The sequence below is a fragment of the Photinus pyralis genome, unplaced genomic scaffold (assembly GCF_008802855.1).
Source record: "Photinus pyralis isolate 1611_PpyrPB1 unplaced genomic scaffold, Ppyr1.3 Ppyr1.4_LG5, whole genome shotgun sequence".
Lineage (NCBI taxonomy): Eukaryota > Metazoa > Arthropoda > Insecta > Coleoptera > Lampyridae > Photinus > Photinus pyralis.
The window spans coordinates 24,824,624-24,847,468 of NW_022170596.1; the positions used below are offsets into that span (position 1 = coordinate 24,824,624).

At 37.5% G+C, this 22,845-nt stretch overlaps 2 protein-coding genes across 18 annotated transcripts; one reads left to right on the forward strand and one right to left on the reverse strand.

The window, feature by feature from the left end:
* Positions 1-277: 277 nt before the first annotated feature.
* LOC116171505 (putative ankyrin repeat protein RF_0381) lies at positions 278-4,289 on the reverse strand. Of its 2 annotated transcripts, XM_031488377.1 has the most exons (4): positions 4,188-4,240; positions 4,054-4,143; positions 3,084-3,186; positions 278-3,030 (listed from the first exon to the last, which is right to left on the reverse strand). In XM_031488377.1, exons 3-4 carry the CDS (start codon positions 3,084-3,086, stop codon positions 349-351), a joined length of 2,685 nt encoding a protein of 894 aa, XP_031344237.1. In that variant the 5' UTR covers positions 3,087-3,186; positions 4,054-4,143; positions 4,188-4,240; the 3' UTR covers positions 278-348. The 2 variants fall into 2 exon arrangements, with proteins under 2 accessions (XP_031344237.1, XP_031344236.1); XM_031488376.1 differs by lacking the exon at positions 4,054-4,143 and having other exon boundaries at positions 4,188-4,289.
* A 3,190-nt stretch (positions 4,290-7,479) lies between these two features.
* Positions 7,480-21,142, forward strand: LOC116172860 (2-oxoglutarate dehydrogenase, mitochondrial). Of its 16 annotated transcripts, none has more exons than XM_031490165.1 (16): positions 7,480-7,586; positions 8,115-8,342; positions 11,787-11,990; positions 12,967-13,066; positions 13,153-13,170; positions 15,577-15,832; positions 15,879-16,157; positions 16,204-16,339; positions 16,395-16,575; positions 16,629-16,903; positions 16,953-17,187; positions 18,400-18,852; positions 19,049-19,488; positions 19,534-19,688; positions 20,021-20,119; positions 20,622-21,142. In XM_031490165.1, exons 2-16 carry the CDS (start codon positions 8,130-8,132, stop codon positions 20,722-20,724), a joined length of 3,147 nt encoding a protein of 1,048 aa, XP_031346025.1. In that variant the 5' UTR covers positions 7,480-7,586; positions 8,115-8,129; the 3' UTR covers positions 20,725-21,142. The 16 variants fall into 16 exon arrangements, with proteins under 16 accessions (XP_031346025.1, XP_031346019.1, XP_031346024.1 ...); XM_031490159.1 differs by lacking the exon at positions 13,153-13,170 and adding an exon at positions 15,334-15,393; XM_031490160.1 differs by lacking the exons at positions 7,480-7,586; positions 13,153-13,170 and adding exons at positions 7,785-8,028; positions 15,334-15,393.
* Positions 21,143-22,845: the final 1,703 nt, after the last annotated feature.

Below are 22,845 nucleotides of genomic sequence, written 5' to 3' on the forward strand. Positions count from 1 at the left end.
GAAATAAGCAATCAAGGAAAAGTGCTCCCGGTCGATATCAAAACGAATAAGGGCATTTTAAAGACCCCTAATGGCAAAGATTGCCCTATTGGAAATAGGTGTTCCGACGCGTCCAGATATTTTGTTCGCATCATAAATGCCAGGCATAATTTAATGTAGAGTAAGGAAAATAGAAAATGGGAAACCGTGGCTGTGAAAAAATCTTGGTGATACCATATATTAGTTAGGTATACCTATACTTCTAAAATAAATCATTGTTGAATAAGCAAGAAAGAAAAACAAATATACTATTTATTCGCTTTAGACAAAATAGTTTGTTTAATGTTATTATATGTACATCATATCATTCTAACAATTTGCAAAGAACGGTGGGCTTAATTTTCCTACAATGGGTTTACAAGCTTCAATAAAGCGCCTTATATCAGCATCATTAAGATAACTTAATATTTCTTCAGTGCAGTCGTGGTGTAATTCAGGAAAGAGCAAGTTGAAATCTTTTTTACCTTGTTCATTTAAATCTTTCCTTCTCATAGCCCTTTTTACACTACTTTCTATCATGCTAGCGTATATTGGAAATTTAGTTTTATAATCTTCTGTTTTTAAACCATCCACTATACCTTCATTCCCCATACATAATGCTAACAAATTTGCACCTTTTGTCAAGATCTCATCAAATGAAATGTTAGCATTACCAATCTTCTCGGTTTTCATCCGCTTTCTTTCGTCCGTGCAATCATCCATAAAACGACCGATTCCGTCATACTCGCTTATAAACCTTAAATTTTGTTCACTTACAAAGAAGTTTGCCACTTTCATTTTAACTAGGTGATGTGTGAGAGCTTCAAGGGTTTCTTGACAAAAGGCAGCGCGCTTAAAAAGAAGGGTACTACGATTCAATTCCATTTCATCATCCCACTCGTAATTGAAGTCCGGCCTATATTTTATACCAGACTTGGCATAATCAAGTGCTGTGTAGTTATATCCACTAGTAATATTAATATCAGCCCCATATTGTAGAAGAGTTTCGATTATTTTTTCAAATCCCATTTTAGAGGCAACGTGCAGTGGTGTTCTACCATATGCATCTCTACTATTAACATCAGCACCAAATTTCAAAATAGTCTCCATAATTTCGCAATTTCCTTTTCGAGCAGCCAAATGGAGGGGTGGTGTTTTATTTTCAATTTTAGATTCGGTGTCAGCGCCAAATTCTAGCAATAGTTTAACAATATCCATATGGCCTTCGTCAATTGCAATGTCTAGAGAAGTTAATCCATCTTCTTGCTCGGCATTTACGTTGGCTCCACTGTTCAAGAGCATCTTGTTAATTGCTTCACTTCCTTGTTGCGCAGAAAGATGGAGAGGTGTTTTTCCACTGTTATCTCGCATCTTCGCATCTGCATCATGTTCTAAAAGAGCTTGAACAACCTTGACATATCCTTCTTTGCAAGCAGCGTGGAGTATTGTAGTGCCATCTACATCTTGGGCATTTACACACGCTCCTTTATTCAAAAACAGTTTGGCAATTTCTGCCCTAGCACTATCCATATCGTTATTGGGACAGTCTCTAACGTACCAATCATGTTCCCTCATCGCAACGAAATGTAGTGGCGATCTTCCATTCTCATCCCTACCGCTAATATCCGTAGAATTAGTTAAAAGTAGTTCGGCACTTTTTAAACAGGCAATCTCCGCTGCATAAAATATTGCAGTTTTTTCGTGCATATCTTTACAGTTGACATCAGCTCCACTGTTTATCAACAGTTCAACCACTTCCTCCTGATTCCATTCAGTTGCAGTGTGTAAAGATGCATACCCATTGGTTAACATATTAACATCAGCACCATAGTTAATAAGTCTTTCAACAATTCTCTCACACCCTCTGCCAGCAGCGTGGTAAAGCAACTGGTCATCGTTTACGTCTTCCGGGTCAACAGTAAAACCATAATTCAGCAAACTATCAACCATTTTACTAGTCTCGTTTCCTTTGCCATGAATTGCGGCAATAATAGCCTTCCTATTACTTTGGTTGTTTATATCAGGACAATACTTTAAAATCATTTCAACAATTACAGCATGCCCTTCTTCAGCAGCAACACTTAGTATGGAATTATGATTCTCATCTTGAGCATTAACATCAGCTCCTCCTTCCAAAAGAGGCTTAACAAGTTTTTCTAGTCCGTTTTTAGCACCAAATTGTAGTATCTTTTCATTTTCTTGATCTTGGGTACCATATTTAGCAATGCATTCCAAAAGCAGCTCAATATCCTGATCTTTCTTATCAAGAAAGTGTAATACGGTCTCATAATACTTAGCACCCGCTTCGAGAAGCAGCTTAATAAGCTTTTTATCTCCAGTTTTAACGGCAAAGTATATAACAGTTTCAAAATATAAATCTCGAGATAAATCTTGCGCGTTAACGTCAGCCCCGGCTTCCAAAAGTATCTTAACAATTTCTTCATTTCCACTTTTAACAGCTTGGTGTAATATTGCTTCGGCCACCCCGCATCTCATGTTAACATCGGCTCCACCTTCCAATAGTAGCTTAACCATACTTGCGTTTCCATTTTCTGTAGCCATGTGTAATGCGGTTTTGTCTTCCAAATTTTCGGCATCAACATCAGCTCCGCCCTTTAACAGCAGTTTAACCATTTTTTCGTCACCTTTTTCAACGGCATAGTGTAGTGCGGTTTTATGATCCCCAGATACATCATCAACATATGCGCCACCTTCCAAAAGCAACTTCGCCATTTTTTGATCTCCTTTTTCCGCAGCAAAGTGTAATATGCTGTTAAAATCGCTATCTTTAGCATTAACATCGGCCCCGTCTTCCATAAGCAGCTTAACAATTTTCTCATTTCCACTTTCAACGGCAAGGCGCAATATAGTCTTATTGTCCTCATCTTTGACATTAACATTAGCCCCACTTTCCAAGAGCAGCGTAATAACTTTTTCATTTTCTTGGCGTACTGCACAAACTAAGCTTTGGCTTGCATTAGTCATGTTGAAGCTTGATTTATTATCTTCAGGCTGTGTAAAAGAAAAGTATGGTACACATGTACTACATTATGATCACAGCTTACCATCAAGATAGAAGAGTGGGATATTAAACGCCTTAGTTCTGGATGAAGTATAAAGTGACTTGGATAACTGACAAATTCCTTTTATTTGCTCTCGTGGGATGATCTGCAAAAAGTAGTCGTTTAAAACCAGTAATCATTTTGGTGAAAGGGGGGAAGGAATAAGCACGGCGGTTTATAAATAATTGCGACTTTTTTCGAAATAACAAGAATTCTGGTCCAAGCAGAGCTAATACAATCCACTCTTTTTTTGGTGTTTGATTAACCACTTGCATTTATTAAGGTCAGATCCTTTATAGTTTTGAATTGTTGTCCGTCCGTCCGTGTGCGCTATAACTCTTTTTAAAAGTAGCCGATCGTGTTGACGTTTGGCATACGGTTACTTTGGACATTATGGTAGGACGCTATAGAGATTTTCAGGAAGCTGGCTCAACAGGAACAAAAGTTAAGACTTCGAGTGAATCGGAAACAGGAAAAACTGTGGGCTCTAATATAATAGAAATCAACATATTTCATTCCCTCTAGGTCATGTATCGAGTATAGAGAATATTTTCTGATGATAAAATAATTTTGGCGACGTTAAGACATGTCTTGTGGCAGCTTTAATGTCTCAAAAGGTGACTCAAAATCAACATTAGCTTTTAATACCTCAAAACACTTGTTATCACTTCATATTTACCGAAAAATGAAGAAACGAGGAAAGAAATTACCCTTAATTACATCAGGGCTGGCCAACAAAGGCCCGCATGCGGCCCGTGACCGAATTTTTTGCAGCCCGTAAGGCGGCCCGCTAAAACGTATAAATTTTCCTCTAATACGAAATATGCACAGCATCACTGATAAAGTTGCATACAAAGATGTTATATGATATGGCCCTCCAAGTTGTATTTTTTTTATTATTATTCCAGGTCCCTACCCATACTAACAACATTTAGAAATCATCAAAAATTGATGTATATGCTCATGGTCTCACCCAACGCTTCTGTTCAGATCTCAAAAAACACAAATGTAGTAAGTGGAGACACAATCAAGGGAAAACGGCGAATTTACTCTACAAAAAATACTATGCACCATGTATAAATGCCACTAACACTGAACCACACATACCTGGTGCCACGTAAGATATCACCAAAAAACTTGATGGTATGTAACCCATAGACCATCAACGGATGTAACCGACTGACGTGTTAGTTGATGTGGAGGAGGGCGTATCGGACAGTGGTATTCCCCTAGGAGTAAAAATAATTTTACTCGTAGGTATTCCCAGTAGATAGATAAAAATATGGATTTGGTCAATGACCTATAGGATAACAGAATTAAGGTCACATTTATATCATTGCAGATAGTGGTTATTGCTACTACCACGTGACTAATTCTTATTTCTATATGCTTTTTAGTACCTATGCACTACGTACTTCCCCATATGCACTACAGTTAAATACAAGACATTTATTTCTTTCGTGCCTTCCAAGAAAAAAGACCGCAGGAAAATATGGCTTATAAGAAATGTCGGTATACGTAGCAAGTGCGATTTTTGTAAAGGGCAAATACACTATATAGATCAAGTTTTCTTCAATGATAATTTTTCTTGGGACAATTTTTCTGAGACGAATCTCCTGAAGGCGATCGTTCCCGTTCGTAAGCCAATTATTCGAAGTGAGTTGCCTTTTATGGGCTATCTTGCGTGAGAGAATCTCCATTTTCGACTACCCGTGCCGTACCGCTGTATTTATAAAACCATAGCAACACGCTGTCCTAATTCACATTTTGCCTTTGCCTTTTTGAAGCCTTTTTAACGTTTACTTGATGACTACTTCACGTGCCCTTTAAAACTTCACGCTTCTTTATCACCCCTCTTTGCGGCGTAAACAAAAAAAAACTGAAAAAGGATTGAGCGGTGGAGGGAACACACATTTTTCCAAATAACGGGCGATCAAAAATGACTTGCTGTCGAGTCGCCTTTGGAAGTTCAAGTTAAATACGATTTTACTTACAATCGGTTAGTATTATCTGAATTCCTAACCTTCATAGCGGTTGCGAAGCGACTCATTACTCACCTTAGCCGGGAAAGTAACTTTCCCGGCTAGCTGTCACTTTCCCGGCTAGCTGTCACTTTCCCGGCTAGCATCTGTCACTTTCCTTACCTGCAAATGCTATTCATATTATCACAGATTTATTATCCTTATATGAAACTTATACTAATAGTGACACCGCCAATGTAACCATTAATGTTTACAACAATAGCAAATTACGAAGAAGAACGAAACTATTTGCTATTGTTGTAAACATTAATGGTTACATTGGCGGTGTCACTATTATTGACAGTTAAAGTAACACCTTGTTGAATTATATACTTTACCTTAAATGATCGATTGTGAGTAAAATAGTATACAAACCTCGCTGGTCAGTGGTTCATAACCAACGCCTCGCGCTTATACCTCACCTCCGCGCTTCGCGCGTCGGTGAGGTACCTTAAGCCCTCGGCGTAGGTAATGAACCACCTCCCAGCTCGGTATGTAATCTACTATTCCATGTACCTACCTAAACAAAAATTTCAATGGCGACTCGACAGCAACTCATTTTTGATCGCATAGTAATTAAAAATGTCCCGCTTGAGAACTAACCAAAAGTCCCCAACTTAAGCTTTTTCTTTATTTTCATTTTTCAGGTCAACATTTTTTTGAAAATTCCTATCTCAAAAAGCACCTCTAATCACTTGGAAAATTCGCTTCCAGAATATTCCCCCCCGGAAGATTTGCGCGCGCAAGATTTGGCTCCAAGGATACTCTCTCCCGTAATTTTCGTCCCCAAGAAAACCTGCCCCGGGGTATGTGCTCTTAGAAGATTCGCTCTCGGAAAATTTACCGGTAGTATCACCGCTCTTAAGGAAAACTTGCTCCCGAGAACTTCACCATATGATCTTACACTTCGAAAAGTAACGTTACTACCATCAATGCTAGACCAGCTTTCGAAAGAACTGTAGGTACTGCAGCATTACTTAACTAACCCATACCCCGATCAAAAATAGGGGTAAAGTACAATTTTTGTTAGGTAGCGCATTTTTTAGAATCACAAACATTCTTTATTTTTAGGAATAAGGTCATAACTTCTATGCGCGACTCTACCGCTTTGTGTCAAATTAAGTAGCATTCCCTTTGCCGGTATTCACTTTCGACGCCTCGTTCACCCGCAATTTGCGTTTGAAGTGTTGACCCCACCATCAGTAAGTAAGATCTTGTCGGGAACTACCACATTTCCTTTGTCGGTACCCACTTCCGTCGTCACGTTCACCCACAATTCCCATTTTGGTGCATTTCGCTAAAAACCCTCCACAAAATTGTACTCCATTTTTCTCATAGCTCGAGCTTGTATTGGCGACACGAGAAAGAGAGGCCATGGATTCCATCTTTAAGAAACGTGACAAAATTTGCAGCGGACGGTAACTTTGGGGCGTTCGAAGTCGACTAACTAAATTTGCAAAAATGCACTAAAAAGAGTGCTGCTTGTTAGTGCTCGGTTCTTTCATTCGCCCAGACCCACTTCTGCCGTTTTGAATTATCTTAGTGCCTTCGAAAACGTATCCCATATGTGGTAGCTAGCTAAACCACTTTCTTTTAAGAGACTGGAGCAAATGGGTATTAAAATCTCGATGTAAGTACGCCGCTGCAGTAAATTTGTTTTGTTCGTCCGAATTACGGCAACGTTTCTGATTATCAGATGGAGAGCTCAGCGAAAAAAGTGAGAAGTGTATGAATATTATGTAAAAAAAGATATTCGAACCTACATGCTCCATGCGCCCCCCATGCATGGAATTATTGCCATAAGAAATACATTGTAAACTTCGAGGTAAAAATGCAAGGTTGATTCCCAAATGAAATAACTATTAAGTATTTAGTATCGCTGGTTTTGTCATTTTGTTGTCTATTGAGTGACGTAAAAATCCAATATGGCGCCCATTTAAAATAGGGAAGTTGATGTCATTGGGCATCTCGAAAACCGCCATTTTGAAAAATCATATTTAACTAGAACTTTCAAAGGCGAACTCGACGGTCATTCATTTTTGATCGCCCGATATATGATTTGTTCTAAATGCAAATTATGGCGGTGGTTTAGGTTCGTTTTGAAATAAGCCTTTTATATTTCAATTGGCGGAATAAATCCACCTACCTATGATGAGCGGAAGCTTGATATGGAAAATACAAGGAATAATGAATTGAATTTCGTGTATCATTTCAAGTTGTTATGCTATCAAATCTGATTAATTCGACTGCACAGTACTTCTACTATTGTCGATAATTAAATTTTGAGATAATCCTCTTTTTTTTTGGAAAAATACTTGCTGATTAACGATAATCATTTTGTATTTTCCTCTTCAAAAGTCGCGACCCAAGAGAAGATTTTGAAAAATTGATTACGTTGGTAACCATGGCCGTTTGACAATTCATTTTAAGTTGGTAGTGTACATATGGAGGTGTGAGTCAAGTGTCAGATTTTAGATAAAAAAAGGTAAAAAAAGGGGATTTAAATTAATTTTTAAGCTTTTCATTATCCGGTTTTATTAATCGTTGGCGTACGTTTCTGAGCAATTTTTTGTTATCAAAGTTTAACACGATTGTAAAACGCATTTGGTTATGTAATGACTGGAATGTACGTTAGGAATACTGGTATTGATTTACGAGTGGCTGCTACTGCCATTGTAGACTTTAACACACATTTTGCCGCGTTCGGGGTTTCGCTAATCGCATTTTTCCATCATGATTCATAACTTTTCAAACCCCGATTAACGTAGCGAAATTCGCAAATGGCAAATAAAATTAGATGTGACGTATTTGTTTCGTAATTGCGGCATTTTTGGCGTAAAGAGAAACGGTGTGTCCTTAGCTGCACGAACGTGAAAGTATTGTCATTCAAGATAAATCATTAAAGTACTTTCTAATTAGGTTTTTAGGTTAGCTTCAAGTAATTTTCATTTAGTAAAGTTATCTAGTCTGTAGTTTGATTGTTTCGGGCAAACGCCAATTTCATTCTTTGCAGTTCTAGAAAACGAAAATGTGGTGTGCCAGAAGTATATCGGCCCTTATGGGTTCCAACGGACAAAAGTTTACCTGGTTAATATCGAAAGGAAGCAATCGGGCGCTTTCAGTTACGAGTGTTCAACGCAACGTGCCTGTGTCCGCCGAACCATTTTTAAATGGAACTTCGGGAGCTTACGTGGAAGATATGTACAATGCTTGGCTTAAAGACCCTAGTAGTGTGCATGCTGTAAGTATACCTTCTTTGCATAATTTGGGATGGGTACAATCAAATTTTTAAAGCTGTCACATTCAATGCTAATTTTAATAATTCTGTGGTCTAATTGAACAGTAACGACTTTACAGTAACGAGGTATCATAATGAAGTAATTAGCATAATTATTCTATTGACACCTAGGACCTGCCAAATTTCGGGTACATCCACTTGTCACTTACTAAATGGCAATTTTAAGGACTATGAATTATGAAAGGGCAAGGTATCATGGTAATTTGGATATAAATATTTCAGTGTCAGGGCTCTCACATTTAAAAGTGTGCACTTGACATAAAAGTAAGGTTAAGGTTACTCGTAAAGATAAGGGTAAATAAAAATGCAGATGAAAACCGAATGTACATTCATTTCATTGGCATATTTGCAAAAGCTACATTATTTTAAAGGGCACTTTTTGTTGTTTACTTACTAAGCTTAAATTTTGGCACATCTTGTGTACTGTTTTAAGGATTATTCTGTCTAACTGAATGCAGCCAGTTGCAATGTTGGTGGCGGTCCACCAATTGCAAAGTGCAAATTAAATAAGGAATTAGAATCATGCAGAGAGTCAGGCCCGGAGCCAAAATGAAGAAGCAGACGTGGCCGGCATTTTTCTAGGGGGGGGCTTAAGAAATTTTCCACTGTAATTTTTGCAAAGGAACCATCAACTATAATTTCTAGTGGGGGCAAGATCACGTTCACTGGCTACGGGTCTGCAGAGAGTAACTTTACAGTTCACATATCAGATACAGATTATAATTTGAATTTTAAGTTACTTTCAGGATGCTGAGCTGTGATCGTCAGAAGAGTTCTGTTCTGTTCCCTACTGCACTTCAGGTCATAACGTTGTTTCTGAATATACATTGACATTTCCGAATATTTTTAGCGCTACCGGAGATCGATGCAACTTTTGTTCTTCAAATGCAATACCTATGTTTTTTTTAAGATCTTTGAAAAGAGAAATCAATTTGCTGTACGATAATACAAAAATTGGCATCTGGTTGATAAGTATATATAAAAATGAAGAAATTCGTGATTCAAGATTTAGAACACTTACGAAATCTAGCTTGCCGTGTGCTGTCAGGATGCGCGATGGCTCTCGTTTTACACAGAGAAGACCTGCATCAACTTGTTTAATGTTTTGTTTTGAAGATTGCTTTTGCGCGATACGATCTCCCTCTATAACGTAACAGACCCCACAACCGGGCAGCACACGGCATGCTAGTTTTCTAAATATTGAATCATGAATTTCTCCTTTTTTTGTATATAAGCCATATGCATTTTTTGTATTGTTTTATTGCTAAAGGACCAAAAAAAACATGGGCATTGCATCTGAAAAACAAAAGTTGTCTCTAATGATACTGGAAACTTTAATATGCGATCGGATAGATCATACTGTCACACGAGAAATATAATTATATTTGACAAATTTTTTGTATCTCGCCAAATAAAAGAGAAATCGAGGTGGCCCTCTTATCTTGAATACAGTGTATATCCAAAATTTTACAATTTATCCAACATTTCAGACACATTTCTATAATTTTGCACAAATTTCCAATGTTTATGAAACGATTCCATCTGAAGCATTTCTGAAATATTTTCTGAAGCATTTTTAAAATTCTTGAAACATTCATTTTCACACTTTCCTGCATCTTTCCACATTTCTGAAATATTTATATTTTCTTAATAATCTTGCATAATTTTGGAAACACATTTTTGATAATTTCCGTACTACCTACGCATTTCTGAAATCTTATCAAAACTTGAGACATTTCTAAAATATGTTAATTGTATTTCCATCACTTTTGAAATATTTCTTAATTTTTCTGATACTTTTCCAAAATATCATTTTCACACCCTTCCAAATTTGCGGCACGTTTCTGGGCACCCCAGGAAACAAGCTCTCCATCTGTAAGTTCGCCACTGGAATTTTCATCACTGAAGAGAAGAATTTTCATCAAAGAAGAGAAGAAACTTCGCCCCTTCTGAAATGATCGCTAACAAGGAACTCGCTACAAGAATAGTTACCTCCATTTAAAAAAGACGTCCCGAGCAAATTTGCCTTCCAAAAAATTCGCCCCTAGAATTTTAACCCTCGGGAAAAATAATTTCCCAAACTGAACTTCAGCAGTGTCCATACTCAAATATTTGCCACTATAGTCCGTCTCACCTTGAGTTTACAGTGCAGGGAACATGACGAGTTTACGAAAACGCCCATTTTCGTCAAATCATATTCAGATCAGGGTGAATATTGGCACAGAAATGAAAGGAATCTCTGATATTGAATACATTCTATTATTCCGAGGGCGAGTTTTAATACGTATTTTTTTGGCACACAGCCTCAGAGCAAATGCGCCAAAAAGGATAGCATTAAATTAGGTATCTTAGCTGAACATTCCTGGGGAAAAACTGTTCTTTTAAATTTGCACCAGGAAATACATTTCCACATAATCTTATTCCAGTTACTCCAAATAAGAGTTTAATAGGGAGCGGAGTAGGAAATCTACTGATTCGCCAGACTTTTAATCACATAGTATGAGTATTACAACATTGCCTGTCACCTCGATCTTCATTTTCTGAATTAATTAATTACTCATGATAAAAGGTGTTGTGTTGAATACTCTAAAGTGATTTTGGAATCCTTTGAAGATCAAATTAAGCTTCAAGAACATAAGATGGTGTTTCATAATTCCCCAGATAACGACATTCTCAATTCTGTTTTTGGTTTCCATTAATATTCAGATCATGTTCAGTGGAACTGCAAGAACAAATTTCCACATGACTTTCAAAACAAAATTTCAGGATTTATTGGTCGATTACGTCTGTTGATTTCCTAGCAGGAAGTTATATGATAAAATTAGCTTTTTCCCAACGAAATAATGGATTAACTAAATTTACATACTTTAGACAAGGTGAAAAATAAATAACCAGTTTCGCCTACAATTAGCAGCGTTAGCAGTATCTAATTAAGAGAAATCACGAATTTGTAGTTCTAATAAACTTTGAACCCTTATCATTATGACGAGCTGATAAATGTTTAGTAAATGGGTGCTTAATACAAAATGAAAAATATGCTGAAATTCTTGTTACGTGTGAAGTATGTGAGTATTTTACCATCCTAACTATTTCAAAGAGAACTTAACCTATTTTTGTGAGTGCCGATAAGTCATGGTGGGCCAGTGTCAGACAGGCATTACATGTCATGCTTATGTCAAAAATTTCAGTGTATTAAATCGCATAATGGACAATAATTGGGCAGTGGGCAGTTGGGTGCTTTTACACAAACTGAACGAGAAATTGAATTTAACAGGACTTTACCTGCAGTTTATACCCGATATATTTATCGGGTTTATTTTGGCTGTGATTCTGCATTCATGTAATCGAACTCTTGCGATATTTTAAAGCAGTTTACTTTTTTTTTAGTCCTGGGACTCATTTTTCCGGAACTCAGCACAAGGAGGCGTAGGATATCAAGCACCTCCCACACTAGCAGCTCCACGTAGAAATGAGGAGTATTTTGCAGGAGGTCCCACGATGTCGAGCGTCGCCGGGACCGGTGGCGGGATAGTTGACGAAAAAATAATAGACGATCATTTAGCCGTGCAAGCAATCATTCGAAGTTATCAGGTAGGGATATACTGTCACTACACGCATGGGGGCTGGTTATGGTTTGCTACTTTTCCTTTTTGCTAGTGAGAAGCACGGCTTGATCATCTTAATTTTTTTTAAATAATAATAATAATACACCTATTAGTAATGTAATTCCTTTAACCTATTTTTGCAAGATTCGTGGTCATCTTGTTGCGCAAGTGGATCCTCTTGGTATTATGTACCAAGACCATACCCGTACTTTTACAGACGTACAAGGCGCCCCTCCTGATCAAGTAATTCGGCAAAACAATTTAGGTACTACCCATTGGTAATTTTTCAGCGTTCTCTGCATGCTCTACATCATGAACGGGAAAAGACCATAATTTCTTGATGTAAAGGATGCGCTCGTTTGGGAGTCATGACATGTTGTTTTTTTTAAGTAATGTTCGTACATACTTTTATTTTGAACAATCAAATGGCCCACCATCATCAGCCTGGTTTTATTGTGTTGCATTGTTTAAATGTTTGTCATTTCCTTTTGGTTGATGCTCAATTGTGAAAACAAGAAACCAGGTTGTGGGCAATTTAATTTATCGCAATATGGTTACTAATACAACTACAACAGATTAAATCAGTCATACTATAACAAGTACCAATTAATTTCGTCTGCATTCTCATTTTGTCCGTAAGCTTTATATTTTCACTCTTACAACATGTCATGAAGTAGTTGATAGCTAACCGTTGCGTGCACGTATCCCCCATTAGTTATCTTCTAGTATTCTTTGCGCATGTAAGGTTGGCTTTCAACAACTGTGAGAATCTCAAAGAGGGTTGCTACAGTTTGAAACATTTTAACCGAACTTTGTGCAAAATTTCTCATTTAACTTTCTTTTTGTGCCTGTTTAAGCATGGTGCGGTTCTGCTTGATTTGTTTTCGGTTGCTTTGTTAGAATAAAAATATTTATTGTTAATTATTATGAAGAGTAAGGGTGTAGAGGGTGCTGGGTTTTAGATTCGAGGGCACCATATCGCGAAGCTGGATCCACTAGGAATTAATAGCGCCGATCTAGACGACCGACATCCAACAGAACTTCTTCTCGCAAGTCATTTTGGTAAGCTCATAGTGAACAAAGTCGATGACTGTTTTTGCATTTGCATTTATCTTGTAACATTTATATTAAATGTTATTTATTTTTAGCTGAGATATCTGAGTTGGGTATGTTAAAAGCGTGCTCGCAATTGACTTGGTTTTTGGCTGCCATTGTTTTGCATTGCTTTGTTTTTGTTATTTTGAATTCAGTTTTGTCTTATTTTATCAACATAGATTTCATGTTGGAGGTTATGATAGTGCTGAAAATTGTTTAATCATTTTCACGCTTTAAGTAGATATTCATTAGGCATAGAAAATGTTCAGGAGGGTCTTTAGAAACAACGGTATAAATAATGAAAAAAAAATTTGTTGACAATATTGAGCCAGGTAAAAGACGAAAACAATAACAGGTTTACCACATGAGAAGAGGCGAGTCTTAAAGTATGTTGAGGCTGATGATTAATTATTAATAAAAAAATGCACAATTTATATTAGTCTGCTATTTGTTTTACACACCTTTAGGCAAAAAAATTCTAATTTGAAAGGTAATGCAGGTGTAATTCAGCTTGTCTATGAGCTACCAAAAGGTCATAGGTATATGCGCTGTTTTTCATTCCTAGAAAAATCTATGGTTAAAATATTTCAATAAATAAAGAAGTTGACTTTGCGCAGTCTGCGCATGCGCATTTTTTAAGATTTTTTTGGTTGTGCCGGAGCTATAAGCTACCGAATGCAAAAAGAAGTAAATATATTGAAAACTATAGGAGTAGTTAGGCCTCGGACGGACCGAGAAAGTGGCCTCAATTCAATTCATCATGAGTTGCAAAAATTGACCTAAAAAAAATTTCTGCTATTTTATGTTAGCAATTTGGAGATCTCTTTTGGTACTCTCGCCGTATAAAAATTTGAAAATTATGTTGCTTTAGAAAATCGCATTTATCCGAAAAAATTAAAAAATATCAATATCAATCTTGCGGTGACACTCAAAAAATTTTCGTCTCCTGCGTTTTGCCCGTGGCCCCATTTCTCCCCCTTTTTTTAAATTGTGCGCCCCCAAGACACCACTACGCGCCGCCACTGGATAGCAAACACGCATCACAAACAAATTTAAGTAGGTCGTCTATTATAAAAACAGTCGCTGATACCGCCCACTGTAAAACATGTCTTTTCCTTCACATGAGCTAGAGAAATATAATAGCATAATTTGTGTACCTGCGATGATTGACGTGACTTATTTTATACTAGAAGAGCAATAGGAATCTCAATCAACAAGTTTTCCCGACAGTTGTCGATGCCATATACGGTCTGCGCGACTTTTGCGGTCTGCATGTGTGATATTTGTAATTCATAAACATATGTAATGATTTTCTGTGTACAAATGAAAATGGTAGGTACTCTGTAATGGTCAATAGTGTTCTGTGGTATTTTTTGATAGATCACTGTTTTAAATTCTCTACCCGTGTTCAGAGGGCGTAAAGGTGCAGACAGTGATTAAACATTTTTCAGGCACTCATTTTTAACTGTCACCATCCCGTTAAACTTATTCGCCTGATCCTGCCAAATAAGTTTATTGGGGTTACTGTTTTTTTTTCATTTTTAGGATTAACATTTAGTGATGAAATTTGTTTACTTTTCTAAATTGCAATTGGCAAGTTTGTGTTTTACCACGACGCAGCAACACCAAACGATTTCACAGAAGGTAAGCGAGTGTCGTTAATTAAAACTCGGTCAGTTGTGTTAGCAAAACTTTAACCCAATCTCCTCATTTTAGTGACTAATATATTAAAATGCATCTGCAAATAGTTCAGACCTTTGTATCGTAATAGTATGGACGGTTTTTTAGTATGATAGCTACACCTAAAGTTAAAGTGTGTGACAAATTAACCCCTTTTATACAAAAGGATTGGGGCGGTGTGCTGTTGCTTGCCCGCCAAAATCTAACTTTATTTTATAACTAACTTTTTAATTTTAATTTATACAGTGTGTCTCAAGTGAAGTTAAAAATTCTCATAACATCATTGCAAATTATGTCCATGTGTGTCTGTCTATTTAAAGTCAAAAACTTGCAATTGTTCAGTAAAGTTAACACAATACTGTACCTCAGCCCTTATTGTGACCAGGAACTTGAGAGACACTAAAATTTTATACGCTAGTTAATTTGAAAACCTATAATTGCATGGGCTATATTGTAACGAGTTGCAGCATTTTTTCTTTAAGTGTAGTTAATACCGCTAATAATCTCTCTGCAACTTTTGTGGCACGCATTTTTTTTTGTTGTATTTTAATTAGATCACCCAAGCAGAACTTACTCCGAACAACTAAGGCAACAGGTTCAGGAATTTGCACAAAGTAAGATTGCTTTATTTATACATTCTTGATTTACTACGCTAGTATGTTTTGTCAGTTTTTCTTGCTTTTTTAAACAATTTTGCACAACGATTATGTTTCTAACTGTACCAATTCGTGTTTTGCTATTTCACAAATTGTTTATTTTACCTTGGCTTTACATTAATTTTTTTAAACGAAATTTAGCCGAACGCGATATGGAAAGACATTTTAAACTACCTTCCACTACTTACATTGGTGGAAAAGCGAAGACGTTACCGCTTCGCGAAATACTCCGAAGACTTGAATACGCTTACTGCCGCCACATTGGGGTGGAGTTTATGTTTTTAAATAGTTTAGAACAAACGAATTGGATTAGGAAACGCATGGAGACTCCCGGTTGTTTAGACATGAGCACAGACTCGAAACGACTAATCCTGGCGAGATTGACGCGTGCGCACGGGTTAGTGACGCGTCTTTTTAAGCCCAGTCTCATTATTCATTCACAGCTTTGAAGCGTTCTTGGCAAAGAAATGGTCTTCAGAGAAGCGATTTGGTCTTGAGGGTTGCGAAATTTTAATTCCCGCAATGAAGCAAGTCATCGATCGAAGCACGGAGTTAGGCGTGGAAAGCATAGTCATGGGCATGCCGCATCGCGGTCGCCTTAACGTACTCGCGAACGTCTGTCGAAAGCCTCTTAGTTCCATATTTACTCAATTCGCCGGTTTAGAGGCTGAGGATGACGGCTCGGGCGATGTGAAATATCATCTTGGTACTTACATTGAAAGGTAAAGACGTATTTTTGCGTTCGGTATTTACCTAAGCCTGTTGTAGACTGAATCGTGTTACAAATAAAAACGTTCGGCTTGCTATTGCAGCCAATCCATCTCATTTAGAGTGTGTCGATCCTGTTGTACAAGGGAAGACGCGTGCTGAACAATTCTATCGCGGCGATAGTGAGGGCAAAAAGGTAAGTCATTGCTTTATTTTTGTTTATATTTAACAAAATACTGTTCTTTATAAAGGTTATGTCTATGCTATTGCACGGCGATGCTGCATTTGCCGGTCAAGGAGTCGTATACGAAACAATGCACTTGTCAGACTTGCCCGCTTACACAACACATGGTACTGTTCACATAGTCGTTAATAATCAAATTGGCTTTACAACCGATCCTAGATTTTCAAGATCATCGCCGTATTGTACAGGTAATATCTCCCTCAATATATTTTGGCTACGGATTCTATTAATCGTCTTTTAGACGTTGCCAAAGTGGTGAATGCGCCGATTTTCCACGTGAATTCTGATGATCCCGAAAGTGTTATGCATGTGTGCAACGTTGCCGCCGATTGGCGCGCTACTTTCCATAAGGATGTCGTAATCGATATCGTCTGCTATAGACGTAACGGCCATAACGAAATGGACGAACCGATGTTCACTCAACCGCTGATGTATACGAAAATTAGAAGCATGAAATCGTGTCTGCAGAAGTACAGCGAGCAATTAATCGCGGAGGGCGTCGTTACTCCCGAAGAGGTCATTTTGGCTTTCTTAATTGCATATAAAAGTAATAGATTTGATGTAGGTGAAAGATGTGCGCGATAAATACGAGAAAATCTGCGAGGACGCGTTCGAGCAGGCCCGTAAAGAGACGCATATCAAGTACAAAGATTGGATCGATAGTCCGTGGTCGGGATTCTTCGAGGGAAAAGACCCGCTAAAGGTCTCGCTTACTGGTGTGAATGAAGAAACATTGAAGCACATTGGTGCTCGATTTTCGTCGCCCCCGCCGAATGCGGCCGAATTTGTTATCCACAAAGGTAGGGGTTTTAATCTACAAAAGGCCACATACAGATATTTTGTACTTGGACTTTAAAGTTCTAATTCGGGTTCAATCTGAATTACGGCAGGTTCTGAGTTAAAACCTTAAATTCAGACTTAAGTCATTGAATAAGCACTTTAAAGAAGTATAACTACATAGGAAACATAGGTGTGTTGCATACACTGCAAAGTGTTTAATTACCACAAATATTGAAGGATATTTGGCCTCGGGGGGGGGGGGGTAAATAATGACTATTTTAAACAGGGAAACCAGTTACACTTAGGGGTCCTTTGTTTTCCTTGTTTATCAGAGTTCAACAGTGTTGTCATATTTACCAGATCCTTATATGGAGCTAGGTAAAGTTTGATTGTTTATTATGTAAAGATAATGGTCCTTAGAACAGTTCTTGTTGTTTTCTTATTAGATTAAACTACATTTTTTACTTTATTTATTGTTCCTTATGATCTTACATTTCAGATTGATGCTCCCTTACATAATATTGTTATTGGCATTGAATAAAAGCTTATTCAATATTTTAATCTAGTTTATTCAAACTCAAAGCGCTTGCCAAAAATCTGGCAACGTTGGAATTTTAAAGAAGTAAAGAAATCTGCAGTCGGTAACTCGTTTTAAATTTGTGGTTCACTTTCCCCCACAACAGAGGGACGACAGAATCCTGGGCAGATTTTCTTATTTCATCAGTTAACATGGGCGAGAAATTGTGTATTGTGTATTAATGTTTTCTTTTTTTATCAAAGCGGAACCTACATTCACTTCACTTTAGAGAGGGGTTGTAAAGTTCTGATAGAGACCTAACTAACTCTAAAAATGATCTAAATTTTAAAAGACTTAAGGATGAGGCTACAATGCTCTAACTTTCTAGTGGTCTAGGGTCCCTTTCGACCCTTCTAAGATCCTAGAAAGCCTTTTTGCTGCCTTTTTTTTTTTTATTAAATGTGCTTTCCAGCCATTCTACATCTTTATGAACTAATTAGACTATTTAGATCTTTTGAGATACCTTTTCCAAACCTAGACCAGGAATACTAAAAAATGTATAGACAGACCGTAGGAAGGCGGTTAAGTATGAATTAATTTGGAGTTTAGATTCTGAATTTGAATATTAAAATTTGAGTAACAAAAAATCTATAGTGGCACCTCTACTTCTTCATAGCAATTTTCCCATTGAGCTAATTATGTTCTTTTTATTTAGGTATAGAGCGTATTCTCAAAGCGCGAATGGACATGGTAAACGCAAGGACTGTGGATTGGGCATTAGGAGAAGCCATGGCTTTCGGTTCATTACTCAAAGAGGGAATTCACGTGCGTCTTTCAGGACAGGACGTCGAACGAGGAACGTTCTCTCACCGCCATCACGTTTTACACCATCAGACTGTTGATAAAGCTACTTACAATGCACTATCCAATCTGTATCCAGACCAAGCGCCTTATTCTGTGTGCAATAGCTCTTTGTCTGAATTTGGAGTGCTGGGATTCGAGTTAGGTTACTCAATGACGAACCCCAACGCTCTAGTATTATGGGAAGCCCAATTCGGCGACTTCAACAACACAGCCCAATGTATAATTGATCAGTTTATATGTTCAGGACAAGCCAAGTGGGTACGACAGACTGGACTTATAATGCTCTTACCACATGCTTTAGAAGGTACTAATTTGACAAAATAGGAAAACAGACCAGAGTTTCTAAATTTTGGCCAATTTCTCCTGGGCTCAAATTTTATAGGAAGTTTTTAATGCATTAAATTAGGCCTGGAAGAACATGGTCAATATTTATCTTTGAGAGACACTGCGGTCAATTAAAAAGGGTAATTTATGCAGAGTTACAAATCAGTCCATTTTAGGAATGGGCCCAGAACATTCAAGCGCCCGTTTAGAGCGCTTCTTACAGCTCAGCTCCGACGATCCCGATTATTTCCCACCCGAAAGCGAAGAATTTGCAGTGAGACAACTTCACGACATCAATTGGATCGTGGCAAATTGTTCGAATCCTGCCAACTACTTTCACATTCTTCGAAGACAGATAGCGCTACCCTTCCGCAAACCCTTGGTGCTTATGACCCCTAAAAGTTTACTGCGCCATCCAGAAGCCAAGAGCAGTTTTGATGACATGAAAACGGGTACCCAATTCTTACGGATTATTCCGGATTCCGGACCCGCTTCCAAAAACCCCGAGGGTGTGAAGAAAATTGTATTTTGCAGCGGAAAGGTTTATTACGATCTTAAAAAGATCAGAACTGAGAAGAAGCTCGAGTCCGAAATTGTTCTGACCACCATGGAACAGGTAGGTTGTTAATGGTCTAAGTTCCGATTCGAATGGTGCTTGCAGATTTGTCCATTCCCGTTCGATTTGGTGAAGAAAGAGTGCGCCAAGTATCCGAAAGCTGAAATCTGTTGGGCACAGGAAGAACACAAGAACTCGGGCGCCTGGTCTTATGTGTGCCCGAGGTTTGATACTGCTCTCGGTGGTACCCGTGATGTTTTGTAAGTGTTGCATGGGTTCACTGAAATTTGTTTGAATAAGGGGGGTTCATAAAGTAATAGTGGGACACTGAAGATATGATTAATGTACCAATGATTGACATTTGCGGTCTCTCTGGAAATTTTGGTCACAGTTTGACCTGTTTAGTACTTGTAGTGACATCTGACTTAATTTCTCAAGAATTATTGAGTTAGGTCCAAATTAGAGTATTTGACGATGACGGTGTAAAGCAAAATTGCAACACAGAAATGTACCCATACTTTCCAGACCGACCTGTGTTAAATCATTTTAGCTCATGCAATACACAGTCTGAATGGTGTAATAAATGTTACAGTACCGAGAAGAAAAGCGGTGGTTGGTTGAGCCGCCTCTTTGGTAAATCCGAACCAAAACTCGAACAACCACCAATACAGGTTGAACCTAGAGTTGTAAGGTGAGATGCGGATTATCATATCTTCAGTTTCTCTCGCTTGGCAAGTGATTGGTTGTGGCATGATTAACATTTTTTTGCTTTATGCTCGGATGCACGACTTGTCTTGGGTTTTCATTTTCAGATGTCACAGAAATTGCCAATACACTTTTGTGTGCCTTTGTTAACTTTTGTTATTAATTTTTAGATACATAGGTCGCGCTGTAAGCGCGTCCACGGCTACAGGCAGTAAATTTACGAATTACAAAGAACTTGACAAATTGGCAAATGACTTTCTGCAAGGTTATTCAGAACCAAGACGAGTTCAAAGGAAGTAGTGTTATTGTTAATTTTTTATTTTTTGATTTTTTTGTAAGTCACGACTGTCGTCCCCATTTTTATTTATACATCTTGAATATATTTATGCTTGCCTAACATTTTGTATTGTTTGCATGTGCATGTGGGGCTATTGGCAATAATTTATTGAGCTGATCTTTTCACATAATAAAAAATGGCAATGTTGTAGTTATGCCGGTCGACCCGTAAGCGCGAGTACCGCCACAGGTAGTCGGGCTCAGCATCTTAAGGAGTTAAGCAGCCTGTTAGAAGATGCGATGCGACTACAGTAAATCAATTTTATCACATCAACATAAATCAAATTATGCACATTTTTCGGTATTTATTTTTAGATTTATTGAAACCACAAAATGTTTGAGTAAAAGAATGCTTAAGAGTAAAATGCACTGATTAGACTTAATAATATTGTAATTATGTACATTATGTATAAAAAATCGATATATTGCGAATGACCGCAATCTTAATCATCATGTAGCAGAAAAGTAGCAATGCAATTAAGACTTAATTCATTTTTTGTTGTATTTATATGTAGCAGGTCATTCGTTGGAGTAGGTATTACAAGATGTTGCAAACTGAATTCATGGGTTGTTGGTGCATAATACTCAAGTAATTAATGTTCGAGGAAGTATTTTATTAAACAATAATGTTATTTATTTATTACAAAACTTGTTATGAGTGACATAAATTGTTGCTTGGTATTTTTGTTTATCAATACACCTTTGTTGCCTCATCCTTCCTCCCATTTTCTCTGTGGGGCCACTGTTCAATTTAAAACATAAATGTTGACAGTCATGAAAATTGACTTCCTTTGTGGACAAAGGACTCAGTTGGGCAAGGTCGCTCTGATATGCGTTAGGAGCGCTGTGAATAGTATGTGTACATACATACATTTTATCTGTGAACATACAAATCTGTTTAATTCTAAAAAAATACCCCTTAAGATATGCAACCTACTTCATTTTATTCAAATGTTTTTTCAATAAACGTGAATATTTGACTTATAAGATTATTAATAAAATGTTCCAGGTGATTCAAAATGACTGCTGACGGTTTGAATTTGGCGCTTAAAATTTTTTTTATTTTTTTAAATTAAGGCTTGGTGGTCATCGTTTTCCCCCCCATACACAAATCACAGTAACAACAATCCATTGGGGTCGTTTTTTTAACGTGTGTTTTTATTTCCTTGTCTCTTCACCACAAACCTTGCATTTTAAAATAAATAGTTCTTTTGAGAGCTCCCGCAAGTGCAAAGGTATGTAGTAAAAGAAAACACTATTAAGGATTATATAACCCCAGTTTTTAGTTAGAATCGAGAATGGCATGAACATGATGGGTTCATATTGATGGCGCATTGTCGTAGCGCAACACGTTTAGAAGATTGTACACGATCATATTCCACTAGATCCTGCTTACAGCAATTTAAAGAAGAATATCCTGACCACCACTTCACTTATAAAACCTTCGTTGGTCATAAGCACCACATCATCGAATGTTTTGAGAAAATTTGTAGGACTAAAACAACAGGTCGCCCGTCAATTCAAAGTGGAAGTGATGTAAGATGTACGACTAAATTTAATCAGCAGAGGTTTATGACCTCCCCGTTCGCCCCCGTTAATTGTTAATGGACATTACACCAGACAAAGAATTGGCCGTGTTTTATTGTATAAATGAAGTTAACCAGTTTAGCGTACTTAGAACAAAATCCAATTACATCACTGTTTTAGTTAGAGAATTTGAAATTTCACACGTCTGTATTAATAATAATAATACGCTTTTACTCCCTTTAAATATGTATATAACAAAAAAAAACATTTAAAAAACCTGAACTTGGGGAAAGGGTCTACTACCTAGACCTGTGCTGGGCATGAGTGTCTTGAGTTAAGTTGTTTACAGTTGCAACTGTAAGTGGAAGAGCCGCCTCTGGACCGTAAAACACCTGTTTTGAGGCCGCTCATCAGCTTTCTCATTGTCTTTCGATCCAGCATCCCTTTTGACCCATGCGAGCCCAAGGGCTTGCCACTTGCTCTAGTGCATGGCGACATTCGCAAACCAATCTAGAAGTAATTTTAACTGACTTTAAGTGCCTGCCAGACAGCCCTGCTGTCACTGGAGTGATTCTAATAGTTTTCTTCTTTATGTTGTGCATATAGGCTAGTCAAAATAGTTAAGGTAGAAAAAATGAGTACCCCATAGGGTCCTTATTAACCCCTCAAAAATCGCACTTTGTCCCATTGGTGGAACTTGGAAAAAAATGGCCGCCATCTTGTTTTTTTTTCGAATTTATTAAATATTTCGTAAAGTATACATTATATCAAAAAAACTCAAGAGCCTTTTTTTATGGAGAATCAAAAGTTACCTGTAATAAGAAAAAGTTCGTCTATTGATCAAAAAAC

Coding starts and splice junctions, on each gene's coding strand:
- LOC116172860 (XM_031490159.1), top strand. CDS start 8,130: ATGTGGTGTGCCAGAAGTATATCGGCCCTTATGGGTTCCAACGGACAA. Junction 16,158..16,203: donor CTTGGTACTTACATTGAAAG/GTAAAGACGTAT, acceptor AGCCTGTTGTAG/ACTGAATCGTGTTACAAATA. Junction 16,576..16,628: donor ATCATCGCCGTATTGTACAG/GTAATATCTCCC, acceptor ATCGTCTTTTAG/ACGTTGCCAAAGTGGTGAAT.